The sequence below is a fragment of the Megalobrama amblycephala genome, linkage group LG14 (genome assembly GCF_018812025.1).
Source record: "Megalobrama amblycephala isolate DHTTF-2021 linkage group LG14, ASM1881202v1, whole genome shotgun sequence".
Lineage (NCBI taxonomy): Eukaryota > Metazoa > Chordata > Actinopteri > Cypriniformes > Xenocyprididae > Megalobrama > Megalobrama amblycephala.
This window is the reverse complement of record NC_063057.1, coordinates 48,485,111-48,499,260: the sequence shown is the minus strand read 5'-3', so window position 1 is coordinate 48,499,260 and position 14,150 is coordinate 48,485,111. Positions and strand designations below refer to the sequence as shown.

Genomic DNA, 14,150 nt, shown 5'->3' with positions numbered 1-14,150 from the left:
AAGTTGCGATTTTCTAGGCCGATATGGCTAGGAACTATACTCTCATTCCGGCGTAATAATCAAGGAACTTTGCTGCCGTACCATGGGTGCAGCAGGCGCAATGATATTACGCAGTGATCTTAGTACACAATGTAACTACAGAAGGGTCAAGTTTTAAACAGGAAAAATATCGAAACTCTTTGGTCATTTTTGAGCGAGATGCTAACGGTCTAATCAGATTCAATGAACTATGCTAAGCTATGCTAAAAGTGGTACCGCCAGACCCGGAGATCGGCTAAATGGATTCGAAAACGGTAAAACTCAACTGTTTAACTCTAGGGGAGTTGGAAAATGAGCTTATTTTCAAAAAAGTGGAGTGTTCCTTTAAGACAAGTCATTTCACTCAGCGGCCATCTTTGAAACACCTCTCAGGCATTCAAGTGCTGCTCCTATCTCTTTGAATGGGGAAACATCAAATTCTCTAAAGCTGTTTGCCAAGCTTTCAATTAAATTTCATATTTGAAATCACCAATGAAATCTGGCAACAACTGTCTCATGAATTTTGTTTCCAAACGCTCAAATCATGACAAAAAACAGTATTTTTCAGGCTGGATCAAGCTAATGCACATGCACAATCCTAAATGCGCATCTCTTGTGCCTTATTTCGGAGGCACGAGTCTGACTGTTTCTATAGAAACCGGAGCTTGTAACGGCCGGTGCAGTGACACGATGACTTTACCAATTGGTGATTGGCACTTATTCCGCCATATTGCGCGTTGCACTTTCTCCCATTCAAAACAATTCGAGTGACACTTCTTGTGTTATTCTATAGTCTTTGTGCAAATGCAGTAAGGTCAGCTGCAAAATTAACTGTCTATGCTTTTTCAACACTAATTTTTCCCTGTGTGTCTTTAGTAAATCCTGACAGTAGTTTTTTAACACCAAAAGGGGGTTTGCGCTGGCGCACGCTGTTAAAGCCCTGTTTTAGCCTTAAATTGGTTCACATGCATTTTGATTCAAATGTGAATGCTCAAAACAACATTATTTTATAAGTCAGAAGGGTTTCGCAACTGAAGTGAAGCACAAAGAGATTCCAGAATCAGTGTGAACGCAATGAGAATTGGTTACTTAAGCAAGATACTATAAACGTTTTCTTTTTTTTTCATGCACTAGTCAGTTTGGAGCTATTTGGCTTTTGGTAACTATTGTTTCAGACTAGTGGAAAGTTTTTATTTTATTGCAGAGCCAGAAATCTCCACTTTAGTAGCTCTCACATAACACCCAACTTGACTGTTTTATTCCTATCTATATTTTGAAGGTTTTTACAGAGGTTTGTTCATATATCACTTGCCTGATTTTATACATTTTGTTCCTAAATTGGAAATTGGAAATGATTGTTGACAGTATATTTTCTGATTTATGGAGTGATAAAAAGATATTCATAACCCCCTCAAAATGAAACAAATTTTGAATCTAGCTTTATTCAGTGTTCAGATTTCTGTTCTTGGAATGTATGCAAATGAGAGCCAATTTAATTATATAATATATCATTTGCATATTTAAACAACATTTTAGAGAATTGTAAAATGTAAATATAATGAATCAGCTGGGGAAGTATGGTGATATCTGTTAATTACAGTTTTTAATGACAAGTTTCTTGCTGTGCTCTCTCTCATCATTTTGATTTAACTGCAGTGGACAATGACCCACACTTCATCATTCACTTACCCAGAAGCAACATGGACATCTGCTTCAACATTGACTCCAAACCTGGACACATCCTCAACCTGGTTTCAGATCCTGGAACAGGTAACTTCTATAGGCATCTTCCATCACATGAAAAAATGGAGGCCCTATATTTATTTCATATTCCATATGTGCTTTTTTCCACTTCAGGAGTCACAATCAACGGTCAGTTGGTTGGGTCTAAGAAGATGAAGAACAATAAAATAAACACATATTTCGGCACCATCTCCATATACTCTAAAACAGACGGTGTGCAGGTTATAGTAGGAACCAACAGAATCGACCTGATGGAAGGCAGGAACAATCACTCCTTCTCTTGGGGAGCCACAGTTGAACTGATGCTTAACAGGTATCACAATACAAACATATTCCAACAAATGTCACAAATGCTGCATGGGAACCAGTAAGCTACTGAATTTTACTGTTTTTTGTTTTGTTTTGTTTTTAACTTGAATGCAATGTAAGTTCATTTGGATAAAAGCATCTGGCACAGTATCTATATCAGGGCTGTCAAGTGTTTACAATTTTTAATCTTATTAATTACATAATGTGTTGATTAATTAATCTAATTAAAGGGGGGGTATCACACACAGTTTCTGCCAATCTCATGTTAATGTTCAGTACATATAGAGTAACAATGCATCATTCATATCGCCGAAAAGTCTTATCATATTTAGTTTATCATATTTATAAAATAGTTTTATCATATTTATAAAAGATAGATACACTAAACCAAGTCTTTCCGAAAAAAAACGAGCTCCTGGAGGCGTGTCTGCCGTCAGTGTTGTGAGCGGAGCTAAAGAGTCACGAGCGCGTGCAGCTTCTGCGTAGAGATCGCATGCTTGCTGCGATATCATTATAAGTTAAAAGGGAACAAAAACGTTTGTATTGTTAATATTATATGCACTTGCATGCTGATTGCCAACAATACACAGACATCTGATGCGGCTTTACTCACCACCCACGATCTGCAAATCTAGCGTCGAACTGGGACTTGTTACAAAGCATTCATCACCGAAATCCCAGGAACAAACAAACATACGTGCACAACTTCGTTGCTGCCCTGGAAAAACAAACTTCATCCTCTGTTCCCTTGATGCTGGGTTCTTAGGGAAGCTGAAAATGGTAATCTTTCCCTCACAACCAAAAACACACTCCTTTGGTGACAGGAGCTACGTCTCATTTCGGAGGCTGCGTCCTCCGGAGGTCTCATTTGAAGGCTGAATACTTCATCAAGGATGTCATATTTAAGATAAGTAACCGTAAAAAATTCACTGATATTCATTTGTGAGGTGTAAAATACTGTAATTTCTTTATTATGTTGCAATCTAACGGTTATTTTTCTTAAATGAGACTGCCTCGATGATGTATGCAGCCTTCAAAGGGTGCAGCTCCTGAATTGACCCTTCGCAAAGACCCGCCCCCCTTAGTTACTGTTGCTTTGTCCGGCAAGCCGTGGCGCTGTCACGCCACACACAGTGAAAAATACATCGCAGAGCAAAGAGGACACTGACAACACGTCGACAGACAAGACAAAGCGGGTTATTTATGATCTTAAACAAAGTCCCAGCTTTCAAACTGTGTAGTTTTTAAAGAAATTCAAACAATAAAAACCGTTTTGTGGCTCTTTAATGTGTCGTGACCATGGTCGTCACAGATTGCTGTAGCGCCTCAGCTCAAGAGGCTCGTAAACCGATCATCTCTTCCTACTAGTTCATGTATAGCATCAAATAAACATGAATGAACATGAGAAGGAATGTTGTTTCAAACATGGAAAGACGTCAATATACACAATTTTTCAAGTTTAACTCCACCGAGGTTCTTCTAACTACGGACTGCTTTGTCAGACAAAATGGCAGATTCGGCGTTCTGACTGGTTAGATCGCTTGTCAATCAAACTCCCTGTGAAGGGTCAATTGGCACACAGCTATTGAAAAAAATCTCTCGGCTTCCGTATCCCAAATGAAGCGCATTTATGGCCGTGCTTTTGCTCTGGGTGATGTGTGTGCGCACGCTTATCAGGGAGAAGTGCCTATACAAAGAATTCTGCTCTCTTTTGACGTCATACAGGCCATACTCGAAAAAAACTTTCTGAAACCCCGTCCAAAATCAGAAGAAGTGTATTTGGCACAGAAATACTCCGTCATATATCCAACTCATTTTTTGAAACTTTGGCCATGAGAATGCAACACCCCCCCCCCCCTTTCTTCATCCTCTGTTCCCTTGATGCTGGGTTCTTAGGGAAGCTGAAAATGGTAATCTTTCCCTCACAACCAAAAACACACTCCTTTGTGTGTAATTTCTTACACATAAACTTTTAGGCTTCTACGGCCATGAGGGTGAGTAAATAATAATGGAATTTTGTTCAAACAACTGATTCATTCAGGAATGAAGTAAATGGCTCTCTTTATGAATGTACCATTGAATCATTGGTTCACCTGATTGATTTTCTCAAAACACGGATTCATTCACAAAAGAAACACCATTGTGTTTCACAGTCATTCTGCTGTAGCTTTATAGGTAATATTTTTGTTGGCAAAACTGAGCAAAAGCTGACAAGATTGTTTCTAAAATTTAACAATAAATTAACTGGTCCCACTTTATATTAAGTGGCCTTAACTACTATGTACTTACATCAAAAAATAAGTACAATGTACTTATTGGGTTCATATTGAATTGCAAAACACTTTTGCTGATATTGAGGTGGATACGGGTAAGGTTAGGGAAAGCTTTGGTGGTATGGGTAGGTTTAAGGGTAGGGGTAAGATGTAAGGGATGGGTCAACAGTGTAATTATAAATGTAATTACAGAAATTAATTACAGATGTAATTACATGCAGGTGTTTTTAAAATATAAGTACAATGTAAAACCATGTATGTACACAATAAGTGCATTGTATCAAATGATTAATTTAAATCTAAGTACATAGTAGTTAAGGCCACTTAATATAAAGTGGGTCCAATTAACTTCTTATTTATTGAATGTTATATAAAATCCAAATCAAATTTGGACTAGTGTTATTTGGGCCAAAAACAGCACTCGTGTGATATTACTTCACTATATCATGATATAAATATATATACAGTATATATAATAAATATCTTTTGAATTTTAACTTTAATATTCAGATGTATTTCCAAATGAAATTGAATATTCATCTAGGGCAGCTAATATTATTCTTGTCTATGCAGTCTTGGTTATGTCAGCAGGACGTTAAAAATATATAATTTAATAAAAAAAAATAAAACAAAGAAAGTTATATTTCTTGCTTTATTTTCTCTTTAAATATACAGTAAGATGAAGCATTTGGTTATATATGCCTAACTCTTACTTATCAGGATGAAGGTGACCATAGTGAAGGAGCAACAGGTTACTGTGGAGATTGATGGGAGGATTTCAGTGATGGTACTTTTGCATCGGGTGTGGAAGAAGCATCCTGTGCAGGTTGACTTCCTGGGCATTTACATGTCCAGTGACAACAAATACTCTGCAAAGGTTCATGGTCTCATTGGTGAGTCACTCAACATTTAAATGTACACAACTACTAAAACACACTAACAGGAGTGTGGGTCTTTTTTTCACAAATGTTTCTTGCGTCTCGGAACAGGTCAGTTTGCACAGGAGCCAGAGGTGAAGGTGTACGGTGTGCATGAAGGAGCAGACCCAAAGAAGAAAGAGGCCATAATGGAAGTGAAAGGCAACAAACTGTCTGTTACCAGGTACTATCACATACCATCTCACACATACACAATAAAATTAGCAAAGCTCGCATACAGGCAGCCAACAGCGTGCCAGTACCAATTTGAGTTCTCTTTTGCACTTGAATGGACAAAAATGCAAAATCATGTCATAATACCTGGTTATTGGTGTGTATCCACGTAAACACAATCTTAAATTAGTTAAAATGTGTTAAATGAACGTAAAGAGTTGGGAGAACATCAGATGTGTGTCAGACTGTGACATTTAAAGGGTTAGTTCACCCAAAAATGAAAGTTCTGTCATTTATTACTTGCCCTCATGCCGTTCCACACCCGTAAAACCTTCATTAATCTTCACAACACAAATTAAGATATTTTGGTTGAAATCCGATGGCTCCATGAGGTCTCCATAGGGAGCAATGACATTTCCTCTCTCAAGATCCATAAAGGTACTAAAAACATATTTAAATCAGTTCATGTGAGTACAGTGGTTCGATATTAATATTATAAAGTGACAAGAATATTTTTGGAGCGCCAAAAAAAAACGACTTATTTAGTGATGGCATTTAGTGTATCGAATCATGATTCAGATCGCGTGTCAAACTGCCAACGGCTGAAAGCACGTGACTTTTGTGCTCCGAACAGCTGATTCGATACACTGATTCATTATGCTCCGAATCTTCCTGAAGCAGTGTTTTGAAATCAGCCATCACTAAATAAGTTGTTATTTTGTTTTTTTGGTGCTCCAAAAATATTCTCGTCGCTTTATAATATTAATATTGAACCACTGTACTCACATGAACTGATTTAAATATGTTTTTAGTACCTTTATGGATCTTGAGAGTGGAAATGTCATTGCTCCCTATGGAGGCCTCACGGAGCCATCGGATTTCAACTAAAATATCTTAATTTGTGTTACGAAGATGAATGAAGGTCTTACGGGTGTGGAACGGCATGAGGGTGAGTAATAAATGACAGAATTTTCATTTTTGGATTAACTAACCCTTTAAGTTGGGTCTTAAAGTGAAGATACAGTAAAATCATTCACTGCTCTTGACTGAATAACTGTTGTAGCTTTAATAAGAATTCATCTACATATAATGTATACAGTGAAGACTGTGCAGTGTTGTTTTACATTTGATTATTCAATTTCTGTATGTTTCCTACCTGAATATTACTGTTAGACCTACCTGAAAATCTTAAAGCACTGTTTTCAAGGTTACAAAGGTCAAAAACAGTAACTTAATAACAGCATCTCAAATGTTGGTTTGATAATTCTGAAATGCCTGAGCCAAAGTTTGTCATCAGAATGATTTGGTATAATGACCTCCCAGAAGCGTCTCACATGATTGCATTCCCAAACATCAGGCATCCAAACATAAGATAACATGACAGTGTTTATTGCGTTTTATCTACGAGCTCTTAGATACAAGTCATTTATGATGGAGGGGGAAAAGAAGCCACGGTTTCTTCCGATTGCAGCATCTTCCATTTTTTATGTATATATATATATATATATATACGGGCACTTTTGACTCCCAATTTTAAAAAAAATCAACCTCTATGAATTTCAATTTTAACCTTCACAATCTGTAATACATATAAAAATGTACACAAAATTGAATGTAGACGTTAAGATTTTATTCTGGAATATGTTTATTTTTTTATGTTTTTCATCTCTTCTTCTTACAAAATGGCCTTACCGCAACATTACAATAACAGTAATTTTATACACTTTTCTTTTTTCATTTCTATAAAACTTTAATACATTTACAAAGTTACTTTCAAGATTTGTCCATTTTTGTAAATACAGATATTAAAAAATAATTTAAAATAAGGGGATTTTATGATATTCTTTATGCCATGGAAAATGTTGATGCTAACCTTAAATATCAGTTGTTTTAATACACGCCAAAGATCAAATATTTTGGTTTTTATGACAAATATTGCCATTTTAATGTGTAAATCATCTCTACTGAAGGGTTAAAATAATTTTTGCAACAGTTTCAATTTCAACAGTCTGATTAAGAATTAAAATAAATCATTGCTGCGGTAATGATAGTTTGTGTCTGTAAGGACACAATGTTAATGACACATCTTAATAATGTAACCTTAACAATAGGTTACTGTAGAGAAAAACAGTAACAGACAATAGAAGGTATTTTGTCAAAGAGGTATTGTAGGAAAGACTGGGTTAAACTTATTTTCTTGTTTCAAAAACGAATACTTTTATGAACTTATATTATAGCAACAAACTAATTTGAGGCCTTCAGTATTTTGTTTTGTCTCTGCATTTCTGTCATCTTATAAGATGAATTTGGTATCATAGGGTTGCAAAAATGGCATGTTTATATTTAGATTAGTTTAAAATTTGAATTTGTCTCTACCGCAACGCAAGGTCTTTACCGCAACACCTAAAAATGGAGCGGTAAAGACATGTTGCGGAAATGACATTTTTGCTAATATAAAAATGTTAAAAAAAAATTCTTCATACTTATTGAGATCCACCCCATCCAACTTTTTATGTACCATTGAAATTAGATACATACCTAGCACATGTCATATTTTAAAGTTTTGCAATCTGTGAATCAATCAGGGGCTGGCAGAAGGACTACAGGCGTGACAAGAAACGAGGTTCAGATGTCTACTGCTGGTTTGTCCATAACAGTGGGAAAGGCTTCGTTGATGGCAGTTACACCAACTATATCCTCCCTCAACTGGACAGCTTCCTGAGTGCTCTCTGAGAGCACGAGTCTGCCTTACGCTAGTTGCTAAGAGAGAAAAAGAGGCTGATGGGTAGAAATCTGTTATTTTATATAAGCCATAAGAACCACCAAAAAAATGGAAAGTAGCCATTTGAAAAAAAGGTTTTTAATACTACAAGAAAATATATACAAAACATGGGGAAACAGTGCTGTACATCAACCAATTGAACTGTACTTAATTATTAATTAAGCCAATTAAACTTCAAAACCATCAAAATGTTAATGTATTATACCACTTCTGACTTGACTGTTTGCAGTGAAACATTTAATTGAATCACTTAAGTTTGAATAATTAAATATTTTATTCATATGCAACCATTTTCAATTACAACAAAGATAACAATGAAAAAAACCCCAAAACAATAAAAACCATTGGTCGATTTGTTCCAGTATGTAAATGAGGTAATTTAAGAGTCTTTATTATGCACTCTGACACAGTAGAGTCGCCCTGGAGAGAAGATGAACATCAGGCCAGTTTAGAAAAGTCCTCGTATGCAATTCCCTCCACTGTCTTTCCTTTCATTCGACCCTAAAGACAAAGAACACACTTTGTAGCTATCAATCCTGGAGAACTGAATTTTCAGCATCATTATTCCAGTCTTAAGTGTCATATAATTCTTCAGAAATCATTCTAATATGCTGATTATGCACTCAAGAAACACTTCTTTTGTGCTGTTTAATATTTTTGCGGATACAGTGATACATCTTGTTCAGGATTCTTTAAATAGGAAGTTCAAAAGAACGGCATTTATTCAAAATACATGTTTTTAAACATTATTAATGTATTTACTGTCACTTTTGATCAATTTAATAAATCCTTGCTTAATAAAATCCCCAAAATATAATTCTGATTTCATGAGCTGAGTCTCACTGAATTCCAGCCAGCATGTTTATAGTGTTTATAAAACACTGTAAAACAGTTTGACAGTTTTCTGAGTGGACTTACCGAGTCTAACTTGAGTGTGGCAGAGAATTTGTGCTCATCTATGCCTTCTAGGATGGCCTCCGTGTCTTTATATTGACCATTCAGGATCAAAACTCGCTTACCTGAGACAGAAAGAGAGATTAGATTGAGAGCCTCTTCAAAAATTATCTGTTTGTGGTCCATGGGGTGAAAAAATAACAGATTTGGAAAAAAACATGAGGGTGAGTAAATAATCTTTTGGGCAAATATAACTTTAAGCGAAAGAAGTAGCATGTTTAACAACAGTAATGCAGTACCAGGAGCTGGAATGACTGTTTCCAAATGACTCTGGTCAAGTTTGAGTTTGTCTCCAGAGTCGATCATCCTCACCATAGCTGTGTATTTATTCTGCACCTCCTGTGAAATCACACATACATACACACAGTATTACTGTAAGAAACATATAATTGACTCTGTGTGGATCACAACAGTTACGAAAGTGCTTCACTTACCCGAATGACTGCTTTCTTCTTGTAATACTTCTCTCCTAGTCTCTTCGTTATGACTTTCACTACAATGTTTGCTTGAATCCAGTGATCTGATCTTACAGATTTCTTCTTCTGTTCCTCCATCTGGAAGACACACAAGAAAAAAAATTGCATGCATTAAATCAAAATGGTTTCATGAACGAAATTCAATCTGGTTTTGTTTCAGGAATGAGTCCCACAATAATATTGTTATCATGAATTATTTCAGCCACGATGATCTTGTAGTGAAATCTGATATTGTGTCAGCCCTAGTTCCAACACTATTCATATGCTGAAGTTTCTTATCTAATTTAAAGGATTAGTCCACTTTCAAATAAAATTTTCCTGATAATTTACTCACCCCCATGTCATCCAAGATGTTCATGTCTTTCTTTCTTCAGCCGAAAAGAAATTAAAGTTTTTGATGAAAACATTCCAGGATTATTCTCCTTATAGTGGACTTCAATGGCCTCCAAACGGTTGAAGGTCAGAATTACAGTTTCAGTGCAGCTTTAAAAGATACCAGACGAGGAATAAGGGTCTTATCTAGCGAAACGATCTGTCATTTTTGAAAAAAAATGTAAATGTATATGCTTTATATAAACAAATGATCGCCTTCCAAGTGCTTCCGCCAAAACCGCACTTTCGTATTCTTCAAAAATGTATGTCCTACGCCTTCCCTATTCTACTTACGGAAAAAATGAAACTGACGCCGCGTTCGTTCCATAAGTAGATAATGACCGATCGCTTCGCTAGATAAGATCCTTATTCCTCGTCTGTTATCATTTAAAGCCCTTTGAAGCTGCACTGAAACTGTAATTTTGACCTTCAACCGTTTGGAGGCCATTGAAGTCCATTATAAGGAGAAAAATCCTGGAATGTTTTCATTAAAAACGAGCGACCACCCAACAACTATTATATTAAATATTTGTGTTTTGATTTGTCTTTGTTAATGTGTGCCATTTGGATAAATATTCTAACATCAAAATATGTTATATGTTAAAATTGTGCACTGGCTCTTTAAGAATTGCTACTGTAAGTGATGCGGTTGTGCATCCTTTATGGGAAATTGAGTGGAATCGCACAGTTTTCTTTACCGTATCCGTGATATTTAAGATTTAAGATTATATTTTGTTCCTTTTATTTTATTTTTTATATTTATTAACAAATCAAGATTAAAGGCAGACTTTTTATGAAGAAAACAGAGTACGGATGGATAGTTTTTATAGGACAAGGAGGGAGTAAAAACTGAAACTCTTGTTATTAGTGGAAAGGCGGCTTAATACGTCCTCAGCATGATAAAGGAAAAAAGTAGCTAAAAAGAAAAACATAAAAGATGAAAACGTACCTCTATTATCTCATCCAGAGCAGATTTCTTTTTCTTGTCCCTAGAGTCTCCACTGTGGGCAGACTCTTTCCTTTTCGCGGAGGCCGCAGCTTTGAGGGCACTAGGACCCAAAGTGTTGCTATAGAAGTAAAATACATGGTTATTATCGAATCCTGTTAGATTACTTTACCTAAACTACAGCTATAATGCTTTACAACACTTTTAGACTGATGATACCTTGTTTTGGAGGGTCCCGCTAAAGCAACATCCAAGTTAAAAACTATTTTCTCCTCTTCATTCTTTCGCTTCAGTTCGGTAAACACCGGTTCCTCCTATAGATGCATGGACATTGAAAATCTGAACGAGAAAACAAAAAGAAAACATTTTTTCCAATGCACAAACACACCTCCGGCTCCTTGCCCTCCCGACCACGGCGAACTTGTTCTTCGATGAACTTGGCGCTGCGTTCTTCGTCGTCCATATCCTGTTTCTTCTTCTTCTCCAGCTCCTCCTGCCTGCGGATTGTCTCCGGATCACGATCAATGTACTGGATGTACCAGCCTTTGGGAGTCTCATCCACTTTGCAAAAACCTGGACACAGAATCTGAATGAGACACCTAAGACCGCCATTCAAGTTTGTGGTCGTTAGATTTTTCCTAAGTCTCTGATGCACACCGAGGCTGCATTAAAAATACAGTAATGTTGTGAAATAATATTATAATTCAAAATAACTGCTTTCTATTTGAATATATTTCTAATAGAATAAGTGGAATTTATTCCTTTGATGCTAAGCCGAATTTTCAGCAGTCACTAATCCAGTCACATGATTCTTTAGAAATCATTCTAATATGCTGATTTGCTGCTCAAGAAACATTTCTTACTGTTATCATAAATGTGCTGCTTAATATTTTTGTGGAAACCATGATAATATTTTTCAGGATTCTTAAAAGGATAGTTCACCCAAAATGAAAATGTGATGTTTATCTGCTTACCCCCAGTGCATCCAAGATATAGGTGACTTTGTTTCTTCAGTAGAACACAATGATGATTTTTAACTCCAACCGTTGCCGTCTGTCAGCCGTATAATGCATGTCAATGGGAACTCCATCTATAAGAGTCAAAAAAACATGCACAGACAAATCCAAATTAAACCCTGCGGCTCGTGACGACATATTGATGTCTTAAGACACGAAACGATCGATTTGTGCGAGAAACCGAACAGTATTTATATCATTTTTTACATCTAAAACACCACTATGTCCAACTGCTTTGAGCATCTGGTGTGTGAGGTCTGAAAAAGCGTTCTGATGATGGAAGTGATGTCTCGCGTGTATATGTCAATGAGTGCGAGAGATCACTTCCGGCATCAGAGTGCATTCAGACCTCACCAACCGGATATATAAATATATACATAAATACTGTTTGGTTTCTCGCACAAACCGATCCTTTCGTGTCTTAGGACATCAATGTGTAGTTACGAGCCGCAGGGTTTAATTTGGATTTGTCTATGCATGTTTTTTTGACTCTTATAGATGGTGTTGCCATTGACATGCATTATACGACTGACAGACGGCAACGGTTGGAGTTAAAAATCATCATTTGTGTTCTACTGAAGAAACAAAGTCACATACATTTTGGATGCGCTGGGGGTAAGCAGATAAAGATCAAATTTTCATTTTTGGGTGAACTATCCCTTTAAAATAACAGCATATATTTAATTTTTGTGTAACAATGTAAAAGTCTTCTTTTTGATCAATTTAAGGTGACAATGCTGAATAATAGTACTAATTTCTTAAAAATAAATAATAATAATTGTATAGAATCAAACATCTGAAGTTATGCATGTAGCGCATATATGAGGATGTTAATTCTGTACAATGCATATAATGCTTGCCTTCTCTCCCAAGCCATTTGGTGAAGTCAGTGAGAGTCTCCCACTGCGTAGAGTTCATGTGAACATGCTCCCGATGACTGATGTACTCATTATAAACAATGTTATTGTGAACTCGCTTGGTTCCTGCAAAAATCAACACAGACCATCTCAGCATACAATAACAGAACAAGCACAACAGAAATTGCAATAAACGAATAAAGCAAAACAGCAATGGCTTACCAAAACGTCTTCGGAGCAGCTCTAAGAAATCACTTTTGAACTCCCTATAAATTTAGATTTTCAAATTAATTTAATTTCAGTGACAGCTGGATGGATGGATATGGATAAATAGGGTGTGTTGACTTACTCTGAGAAGTAGTTCATGAACTGGTTAGGGTTCTCTGAAGCTAACAGGAGCTGTCTCTGATGAGACTCGGACATGCAGTGACATTTAAACCCGTTCTGCAGGCAAGAGAGATCATGTTAGTTGAGCTGCTAAATGAACTTTTGAACATGCCTAAAATGCTTCCCAGGTAGATGGTACACTAGGTTTTGAAACACAACCTATAATACTTAAAATAATGACTAGAGTGCATTATGCTGCCCTAAAATGCTGTCATTAGGTTGAGACACAGCCAATAATAACACAGTCATAGCCTATAATGCCCAAACATGCTGTCAAAGCAGCTCACTTGCTGTTTACTTCGTATCTTACTAGGTTTAACATTTACATTATTCATTTAGCAGGTTAGACACAACCCATGATAATCAAACATGCGGTCTAGAAAGTTTTTGACAGTCTATATGATATCCAATAATGCTGTTTTGGTAGATAACTACATTGAGACTGGGACAGGCCAGTGACGTCCTAAAGTGCTGTCTAGATAGGGAGTTCATAGATTTTTAGACACAACCACTATCTGTGCTTTAAGCCAGCAGGAAACTAAACAAAATATAGAAAACCAATACACAGACTAAGCAGCACTTTTATTCATACCTAAAATTAGATCATTCAAAATTAAAATTATAATAATAAATAGATACCAACTGACTGTTACTGAAGAATAAAAAACATGTTAACATAAACTTACTTCATCTCTACACTGTTTCTGGCACATCTGGCAATACCAGCGCAGTTTCTGAAGGCCTTTGGCTTTGATTCTGTTCCCAATCGCTTTAGGACTCAGAAAATCTGCTTTCCCCATTTTAAACGCAAAACAATCACAAGAATTATTGAAAAAATAACACTTTCCAGTGTCCCAACGCCTGTCGCGCTTCCTTGCGTGTGACGCGAATCCCTCGCTATGCTAACATGCGTGTTTCGTCACTAA

General features: G+C 36.4%; 2 protein-coding genes across 3 annotated transcripts in view; one reads left to right on the top strand and one right to left on the bottom strand.

Moving 5' to 3' along the window:
- The window catches only part of itih2 (inter-alpha-trypsin inhibitor heavy chain 2), a 24,277-nt gene extending 15,691 nt beyond the window's left edge, over positions 1-8,586 (top strand). The window contains exons 16-20 of the mRNA XM_048157204.1: positions 1,675-1,788; positions 1,876-2,074; positions 5,064-5,236; positions 5,333-5,444; positions 8,020-8,586. Of these exons, the coding sequence (XP_048013161.1) occupies positions 1,675-1,788; positions 1,876-2,074; positions 5,064-5,236; positions 5,333-5,444; positions 8,020-8,167 (746 nt within the window). The 3' untranslated portion in view covers positions 8,168-8,586. The remainder of the gene's footprint in view (positions 1-1,674; positions 1,789-1,875; positions 2,075-5,063; positions 5,237-5,332; positions 5,445-8,019) is intronic.
- kin (Kin17 DNA and RNA binding protein) lies at positions 8,279-14,150 on the bottom strand. Of its 2 annotated transcripts, XM_048157206.1 has the most exons (11): positions 13,911-14,150; positions 13,187-13,281; positions 13,060-13,103; positions 12,841-12,963; positions 11,353-11,537; positions 11,184-11,278; positions 10,968-11,085; positions 9,605-9,724; positions 9,410-9,509; positions 9,135-9,235; positions 8,279-8,717 (listed from the first exon to the last, which is right to left on the bottom strand). In XM_048157206.1, the coding sequence occupies exons 1-11, from the start codon at positions 14,022-14,024 to the stop codon at positions 8,655-8,657; spliced, it is 1,158 nt and encodes a 385-aa protein (XP_048013163.1). In that variant the 5' UTR covers positions 14,025-14,150; the 3' UTR covers positions 8,279-8,654. The 2 variants fall into 2 exon arrangements, with proteins under 2 accessions (XP_048013163.1, XP_048013162.1); XM_048157205.1 differs by having other exon boundaries at positions 9,135-9,509.

Bases quoted from the DNA above. Each gene is read 5' to 3' on its own strand.
- kin (XM_048157205.1), bottom strand. From the start codon at position 14,024: ATGGGGAAAGCAGATTTTCTGAGTCCTAAAGCGATTGGGAACAGAATC. The intron at 11,279-11,352 runs GTGTGTTTGTGC...ATGCATCTATAG, and splicing joins GGGAGGGCAAGGAGCCGGAG to GAGGAACCGGTGTTTACCGA. The intron at 9,510-9,604 runs GTAAGTGAAGCA...GTGATTTCACAG, and splicing joins AGAAGAAAGCAGTCATTCGG to GAGGTGCAGAATAAATACAC.